At 45.8% G+C, this 9295-nt stretch overlaps 1 protein-coding gene across 2 annotated transcripts; it reads right to left on the bottom strand.

Moving 5' to 3' along the window:
* Positions 1-4192: 4192 nt before the first annotated feature.
* LOC100282587 (uncharacterized) lies at positions 4193-7176 on the bottom strand. Of its 2 annotated transcripts, none has more exons than XM_020547732.3 (9): positions 6869-7176; positions 6594-6796; positions 6425-6491; positions 5985-6037; positions 5586-5640; positions 5426-5500; positions 4766-4874; positions 4608-4654; positions 4193-4521 (listed from the first exon to the last, which is right to left on the bottom strand). In XM_020547732.3, exons 1-9 carry the CDS (start codon positions 6989-6991, stop codon positions 4423-4425), a joined length of 831 nt encoding a protein of 276 aa, XP_020403321.1. In that variant the 5' UTR covers positions 6992-7176; the 3' UTR covers positions 4193-4422. The 2 variants fall into 2 exon arrangements, with proteins under 2 accessions (XP_020403321.1, NP_001148967.1); NM_001155495.1 differs by having other exon boundaries at positions 4224-4521; positions 4766-4883; positions 6869-7099.
* Between the last annotated feature and the right edge of the window lie 2119 nt (positions 7177-9295).

Here is a 9295-nt window from a genome sequence, read left to right as displayed (position 1 = left end):
TCCATGGGATCCAGGTGGCTGCACACGTACAAGTCCAATGCATGGAGGGTGTCCGCCTTATCTTATGGGGTCAAAGAAAAATTCAGATTCGGAATAATAAGATAAGCCAAGATGTAAAAGGCTTGTCTTCTAGGTGTCTGGTTTTAGGTCAAGTAGACTCGATATTTGAGCACTCGTCATCCTGCAGCTCGAGGACGAGCTGCTTGTCCAGAAGGGGTGTAGTGTCATGGCCTAAGGAGGCCCACGGAGGGGCTGCGGTAGCAGCAGCGATGGGCCCTCTAAGGAAGATTAGATAAGGATAGTTAGAGATAAGATTAGTTGAGATTATCTAGGAGATTAGTTGAGATTATCTAGGATGGTTATCAGTTAGTAGTTGTTAAGAGTTTTTAGGAGATAAGGATCTCTAGCTAGATAGGGGCGGCCAACCGGCCTATTTATGTAATCAATGTATGAGAAATAAAGCAGGCAAGAATTAGAAGGGAGAAACCCTCCTCTTGCTCGGCCGTGGGCAGAGGCCCCCGGCCGACGTTCCTGCCCATCGATACTCCACTCCAATCCCTCACCGATCTAGCGACCATAACATCTGGTATCGGCTAGCTTGGGTTTCGATATAATCCCATGGCTTCTGTTGCCAATTTCGCTGCGTCATCCTGGCAACCGACGTCCCCATCTCCATGGACTGCGCCGCATGTCACCTTCGTCACGCTGTCCTGGCAACCGACGTCCCCATCTCCATGGGTTGCGTCGTATGCCACCTTCGTCACGCCATCCTGGCAACCGGCGTCCCCATCTCCATGGACAGCATCGCCTGCCAATTTTGTCACCACATCCTGGACGCCGGCGTGCCCATCTCCAGGGACAACGCCAAATTTTGTCACATCATCTTCGTTGACGGCATCTCCATCCCCATGGGCGACGCCACTAGGGGCAGCCACGGCTCAGCAATCACCAGCTCCATCGATGGGGGACTTGTGGACCAACGTAAGGGCTGATCTCGCAAAGATGCAAGCCACGCTCCAGAAGGTTGAGCAAGGGCTGTTGCAAATCAAGGTAGCAGTGCAACATGAGCAACACCGGCTGGCGTTGTCCGCACGGCTCCAGACGTCGGCGGTTGTGGGCATACAAGCTGCTGCTCGTGGCTTCTTTGCACGACGGAAAGCGCGGGAGATGCGCCGGCAGATGCTCAAGGCAGCCTTGGTCACAGTTGACCTCGGCACACGGGGGCACGACCTCACCCTGTCGGACGGCCATCAGCAGCGGCATCGGGCCGCTATCTCCAAGTGTGAGCATGGTACGTGTCCTGCGGGCGACGAACTTCAACTCTACGGCAGCGGCGGTAAGGAAGGCACCCCCCTCGTCATCGGCAAGGGCGCACTACTTAGCGCCACCACATTCCGCTACCGGCCGCCACGAGGGCGCCTTCGCTGGTTATTGTTGCGACCTATTCCAGGTGCCCGTCCATGTCCTCCCCTTTCGTCAAGATGGCGTCCATGGGATCCAGGTGGCTGCACACGTATAAGTCCAATGCACGGAGGGTGTCCGCCTTATCTTATGGGGTCAAAGAAAAATTCAGATTCAGAATAATAAGATAAGCCGAGATGTAAAAGGCTTGTCTTCTAGGTGTCTGGTTTTAGGTCAAGTAGACTCGATATTTGAGCACTCGTCATCCTGCAGCTCGAGGACGAGCTGCTTGTCCAGGAGGGGTGTAGTGTCATGGCCTAAGGAGGCCCACGGAGGGGCTGCGGTAGCAGCAGCGATGGGCCCTCTAAGGAAGATTAGATAAGGATAGTTAGAGATAAGATTAGTTGAGTTTATCTAGGAGATTAGTTGAGATTATCTAGGATGGTTATCAGTTAGTAGTTGTTAAGAGTTTTTAGGAGAGTTTTAAGGAGATAAGGATCTCTAGCTAGATAGGGGCGGCCAACCGGCCTATTTATGTAATCAATGAATGAGAAATAAAGTAGGCAATAATTAGAAGGGAGAAACCCTCCTCTTGCTCGGCCGTGGGCAGAGGCCCCCGGCCGACGTTCCTGCCCATCGATACCCCTCTCCAATCCCTCACCGATATGGTTGCTAGATCGGTGAGAGATTGGAGAGGGGTATCGATGGGCAGGAACGTCGACCGGGGGCCTCTGCCCACGGCCGAGCAAGAGGAGGGTTTCTCCCTTCTAATTATTGCCTACTTTATTTCTCATTCATTGATTACATAAATAGGCCAACTGGCCGTTCCTATCTAGCTAGAGATTCTTATCTCCTTAAAACTCTCCTAAAAACTCTTAACAACTACTAACTGATAACCATCCTAGATAATCTCAACTAATCTCCTAGATAATCTCAACTAATATTATCTCTAACTATCCTTATCTAATCTTCCTTAGAGGGCCCATCGCTGCTGCTACCGCAGCCCCTCCGTGGGCCTCCTTAGGCCATGACAGTTTTCAACCCTATTCACATGTACGTGGTGAAGGAAGGTACTGCGCTCCACACTGCTCTGTTGTGGTGATTAGTACTTTTTTGTTTATAAGCATGTATATACAGTAAGTAGAATAGATATATTAATCTGAGCATTCGGAGTAACTGATTGAATTAGGCTGTGTTGCTTAAGTAAAAAATCCTAACATTTGTAAATGATAAGGTTCCCGTTGTTGTAACCTATTGCACACATCTCCCAAAGCACAATCTTCGTTTACTACACATTAATATTAAGTAATGATACTGTTTTTGGTGGTCATTTCACAAGATGTTTTTATAAAGCAATATATTGTTTGTAATATATGCAAGCATCCAAGCCTACAATTTTTAGTTGCTGCTCTCCTCTCGGTTTAGAAACAACTGCTCGCTCCATCCTTACTGCTAAACCATCCTTTGAATTGTGTTTTTTTTATATAATGTTGGTTGGTGCACCATATTGTATTTTGAGAACATTTACCAGTTGATTAAAACATATATATGTGATCTATGATATATTGGTTAAGACATATATCAGTTGTTTCTAAACCGAGAGGAGAGCAGCAACTAGCTGCACCATTTGGTAAAGAACAACTGATGCTAGTTTTCCAGTGTTTGGACAAATCAGCACCTAGTGACCTTGTGTACTTCTCCAAACATGAGAGCAGAGCATCTGTTGCAGAGGAGAGCAGAGCTATCAACTAGCTGCACTGGGTGCTGAACTGAGAAGAGAGCAGCAACTAGCTCACAGGGTGGATGACTTGATGCAGGCTCTGAATGCTCATGATCTAATGAATCAGATGGTTTACTTGCACGCTTACATAGAAGGACTGCTTGCATAACAGTCGTTGTCCTGCACTGCACGGAACAATGCAGGATCAGATAGCGTCGGGTGGTGAGCGGTAGAGTTCGTATGGTCTATATCCGATGGCGTTGTGATCCATTGCATATTTGATCTAACCAAACAGCATGTAACGTATCTGATAACTATGTGCCAAAATTGCTCAACCAAACAGCACCTAACAGTGTTATAGACTCCTTCTATGGTCAACAGTACCAAAGGCGCAGAAAAGGAAAGGAGCAGCAGCAGCAACAAAAAGGAATCAAGAGAGGAGATATGATTTAGGCACAGAAAAGGAAAGGAGCCGCAGAAGCAAAAGGAATCAGGAGATATGATTTAGTTTGTTCCTATACTAGCAGATTGCTTAAGAATAAATGAGGAGAGTGTTTCCCTCAATTAAGAGATATGATCTAGTTTGTTTCCCTGTTAGTATATTTCCTCAAGTAATGTTTCCTTAAGAGAAAGAGGTGCTAGCTATATAAAGCACCATAGTTTGTAATAGGAGACATCGAAGAAGAATATCTCTAAGAGAGGGCGATCTCCTTCGGCCACCTTGACTGGAGATCGACCTCCTCTAGTTCCTCTTTCCCCATGGTCCATTTCACTCGGGTTCAGCTCTGTGTGGTGTCGATTTCCTGGTTCCTCCCCCATTCCACATCAAACAATAATTGTCATGCATATCCCTATATTGGTATAGTTCATTAGGAGCTACACACATACAGAATCGAGGTCTTTGCGTCGCTGCGTGCGCTGTGGTCCAGCTGCGCTTAAGTGATCATGTCCATGTTCTTGCTTGAGCTGTTGCCAGATGACACAAGTGGATGATAGCTAGAAAACGCCACAAAATGCAAACATGCTTCTGTAGATCTGCCACTGCTCAATTCAGGACGAGTGCTAACGTTCTTAAAAAGGTAGGAAAGAGGCTGAAACGAGGTTGTGCAAAACGGAACATATCCATAATTTAGTATAGCAAAAAAAAAGTGTTACTAAGCTCAATGTAGATTGTGCACGAAGCTAACGATTGTACGGCTAGGGCAACAAAGTAACAGAGACACTGACTGTCCAGTGTCCAGCCACCATGAGAAGACAGTCCTAAAATCATCCTTTCGCTCGCCTCCAGAATTAGGAAACTATTATGCATCTCCACTACGTCGGTATGGCATGAACCGATGATCTTTGGAGGCATTCTTCTTCCGTCGCTTTTCCATGAATGCATCAAGCTTTCCTGCCTCCTGTGAGCAATGAACACGAATTTTATGAACTGAGACAAATACCCCAGCTTTCAAAAAGAACTCCCAGTAAACCTTGTAGACTTTACCTTGAGCTCGTTGTACTTGTTCATCAGCTTCCTTTCGCGAAGTTCAGCTGGTGAACAAAAAAATCAACCATCAGGTTGAGGAACAGATAGTAACCATTTGATTAGAAGATAGACAGACAGTGAGGAGAGGAAGGAGGTATTGGGATTGAGGAACTCACATTTCTTCAGATAGTATGGTCGTTTTCCAGCCTTTGCTGCCTCCCTCTCTTTCTTGATATGCTCACGCAAGATTTCCGATTCAACGTTCTTTGGAGGATGAGACTTCACCTGCTTATCCTGTAGGTAGTTACATTCCAGGAATCAACTAAACCAATAAATCGTATTGCTCCCAGAAGCATACAAAGGTCAGCTTTTAAAAGTTCTCTCATAGATGTCAACCATTTGTGGATTGTAGCAGCTTGTTTCTGGCAAGGCGTAACAGCTAACATCATCTTATTCTAACTCCATTCAGATAAAAAATCACAACTGTTGTCTAGTTTGTGATGCAATAACAAATAATTATGTTCACAATATACTTTTAGCGGATAAACATAGATATCCAAGAGTTTCACCGATGATGGATACTCTTTCTAGTTTCTAGTGATACAGTATGGCCAGCATTGCCTTTTTGTCTACTGGGACTGAACTGTTGAAGTGAACATAGTCAACATACTTCAATCAACTATCATATATCCAGTGGACAAAAAGTTAACCAAATTTGCTATCAGTAAATTAAAATTCAGGAAGTTTAGCTCACCGATTATCACAAGATAAGCATCAACCTTTTATGAAAAAAAGATAATTTTCATGGTAACAGCCAACATGTTAAGTATACTTACAATCCACGTGACACGACTCTTCATTTCTCCAATGGCATCTGGGTCCTTAGATTTCTTAATCATTTTTTGCAGTCTCTACAAAAAAAATATGGATAGAATTATTTTCATCGAATAGAAACATCTTCTAATCAATGCATTTGAATATGAACACTGAGCTCACTTCTTTTTCAGCAGGAAAGTCTTCATCAAATAAGAAATTGTATCTTTTCCTAAACCTGCATACCAACCAAGAATTCATCAAGCTTACAGCCAGTACCAGAATGAACAAGCAAATAACACTTGAGGAGTAATGCTTTCAGAAGAAAAATGAATGGAAATACCAATTGGGTGAAATAGGTTAGGGTCCGAATTCACCCACCAATAGGAAGCAGACAAATACATGCTTAGAGCATATTAGACCGAAAACACACTGGAGAACCTCTAATAGTATATCAAGATAAAGCAGAGATTGACAAATAAAAAATGAACCGAATGTGTGTGGACACTGGACACTAAAGAACAATTCCATATGCGGACACTAAAGAACAATTACATATGCATCCGAGTAACCAAGTCTTACCCTTCTTTGTCAACAGATCCATATACAGGCTCAAATCTTGGATCCCTTCCAACCTATGGGAAAGAACGGTATCAGAAATTGATATGAATTTAGAAGACAGAGGGGCGTGTTTGGTGTGGCGCCTAAGCCGCCACACCGCGCCACACTTTTCAGCCACAGGTGTGGCGGCCGATCGGCCGCCACACCTGTGGCTGAAAAGTGTGGCGCGGTGTGGCGGCTTAGGCGCCACACCAAACATGCCCAGAGTGCATAATACAACCTCTAAAGACAGATTGATAATTACACATTTGCATGAAAAAGAAAATAAGATGTAGATAAAAGCACTAACTGGAAGTAAAGGAAGTCAATATATAAACTGCATTCTTTCATGATGAATGTTTTCAGTTACTGAATATCAATTCAACAGATATCTTTTATGTAACAAATTGAACACAACTAACCTTCTTGGGAACCTGTATCACCTCCCTCAATTTCGGTGGCCGCACTTTCGTGCTTATCTCCATAGGCCTGTTGAAAACACACGCGAACCCATATTAGGAACAATGGCCACCGGGAACAGCAGAACCCACGAAAGGGGCAACAGCAGCTGGGGCCTGGGCATCTCCGAACCTCCTCTTGCTAACCCTGCGAGCCTTCTTCTCCGCGGCTGCCTTGGCCGCAGAGGTGGCTCGCGCCAGCGACCCGTCGGCCCTCGCGCGCTGCAACTCTCCGAAGGGCACGTCTGCGAGCGCGCGCTCCAGCTCCCGCTCCCGCTCCGCGTCCTCGCCGCCGCTCTCCGACTCCGACTCCGACGCGGACGACGAGGGGACCTCCTGGGGGAGCCAGCGAACTCTGGTAAGCGCTCCGCGAATTCGTGCGAGGAGGTCGGAAGAGTAAAAGCTCACCTCGCCGTCGCTCGATTCGTCGGCGGCGCTGGCGGATTCTTCTTCGCGTTCGCGCTTGGTAGACGTAGAGGCGATGGAGGCCGAGCTGGAGGCTCCCGTGCGGCGGCGGTTGGCGCCTCTCATGGCTGCGGTGATGGTGGTGGCGGCGGCGGCGGCGAGGATTTGCTTCGAGCGTCACGTGCTCGCAGTATTACGAAACGAAGCTCAGGTTCGGGCCGCTTTGTGTAGAACGAAGGAACCTTTACGACGTGAACCTGGTTTAGGCTCGGTCCAGCTATTAGCTCGTGCTAACTAAAAGCCCGATAGCTGCCCCTAGGGCCCAAGTATGATCGACCCATATTTGATCTGATTTTTGGGCCCAGTTTGTAGTCTGCCTATCAAACACCGTGAAGTCTACCCGAATTTTTTCTTTTTCAGCCCTACTTTTAAAAAATATTTACGTTTGAATCCCCAGAAATTTTATTTGCAAGTTTGGACCCGATGCTCGGCGCCATAGGCTGTGGCGCCGAGATAACACAGCTCGGCGCCACAGCCTATGGCGCCGAGGTATGACGTGGCAGCAACGGCTACCTGCGCCTAGGGCTGACCTGGCATCGATGTGGCGGCGACGCGGCCTCGTAGCTCGGCGCCACAGATCTTGGCGCCGAGCTACGGAGGCCTATAAAACAGCCGCGCTGCTGGCCGAGAGCAGCACAATTCCTCTCATTTCAAAACTTCGTCAAATTTATTTTGATTCAAAGATTCGAGGTGGTTTACTTCGTAGACTAAGGTATGGTGTCCAACTGATTTGTTTTGTATATTGGGTTGTTAGTTTTATAGTTGCTCATAGTTTCATAGTTTGATAGTTTGTGTAAACTTATTATATTATCATTTCGATTATTAGTTTCATAGTTGCTCATAATATATATAGTATCATTAATATGATGAGTATATTTTATTTGATAGTTTGTGTAAACCTATTATAAAGCATATTAAGTACAAGTGATAATTATAATCATTTATTAGATGAAAGACATGTACCGAGAGGCGTTGTGGCAGAAGAGAGGTCGTCCTCGGGAGTTATATCCGGACGTATCTAGTAAGGATGCTCCTGTTCCTCCTGAACTCCTCGTGCCTAACTGTGACTGTGGCAGACTGGCTTGGGTACATCAATCTCAACATCCAGACACGGTTGCTCGCTGCTACTACCTTTGTGGCAGTTTGGACTTACGTAGCTTATGACTTGTCACTTAATTTTGTTCGCATTCATTATTTTGTAGATTTGTAATAGTGCTTCGTTCCATTGTTTTACGGGCACCAGAGGTGTTTCTTTTTCCAGTGGATCGACGGTCCTGATAAATTTGACCCTCGATATCTTCTTTTCGTTAATTGGTTGAGTGGAAGGACTAGTCATGAGTGTTTTAAGCGTTGGGTACCTCCTCCCCCGAATCCTCCACCAATGACGGATGTGGAGAAGGAGGTAGCAACAGAAAGACGGATGGACTCACCGCCTCGATGCGATTGTGGAGACCGTACTGTCATCGACGAAGACTATGAGAAGCAGTTCTGTTGTCCGAACATTGATTATGTGAGCCCATCGATACGCTAAATGTATGAACTAGTTATTTTTTACAATAAATTACTAGTTTTTCTCCTGCAGCCATACGGGTGGCGTAAATGTCGTTTCAGAGAGTGGTTGTATGGTCCTTTGTCACATTGGCCAGAGCTAGAGGTAAAGGAAAAGAGATACAATTAGTGGGCGAAAGAAGAGTTGAAATTTGATCCAGTACTCTGCAAATGTGGTATTGAAGCTAAGTATGGATTAGTTCCTTCCGAGCTTGGTGTTGGATATTTTTGTGGACATATGGTCGATTACGATGAGTTTGATATTTTTTTTGCACCAGCTGTAATGTTATAGCGGTACTTACTATTTTTTTGTAGGAGACGAGGAAATGCAGTTGAGAGAGTTACGACGACAAAGGAGAGGTGATGCGCACAATAGAGTCCAAGAGACTAATGGGACAGAAGATGCGTTATGGATCTCAGCTCGTTGATTCTTACATTAATGATCGCATACGCGACATGCGTAGGGAAGCAAAATCTGCCTTTTGAAAGGGAATTAGGCTTACACTTATTTCCTAATTGATTTTGGTGGTTGAATTGCCCAACACAAATAATTGGACTAACTAGTTTGCTCTAGTCTATAAGTTATACAGGTGCCAAAGGTTCACACTTAGCCAATAAAAAGACCAAGAAATGGGTTCAACAAAAAGAGCAAGGGATAACCGAAGGCAGCCCTGGTCTGGCACACCGGACAGTCCGGTGTGCCACCGGACAGTGTCCGGTGCACCAGGGGACTTCAAGCCAAACTTCGCACCTTCGGAAATTTTCAGAGGCGCTTCGCTATAATTCACCGGACATGTCCGGTGCACACCGGACTGTGTCCGG

The sequence above is a fragment of the Zea mays genome, chromosome 2 (assembly GCF_902167145.1).
Source record: "Zea mays cultivar B73 chromosome 2, Zm-B73-REFERENCE-NAM-5.0, whole genome shotgun sequence".
In the NCBI taxonomy this organism is placed as follows: Eukaryota; Viridiplantae; Streptophyta; class Magnoliopsida; order Poales; family Poaceae; genus Zea; species Zea mays.
This window is presented reverse-complemented; position numbering and strand designations above follow the sequence as displayed.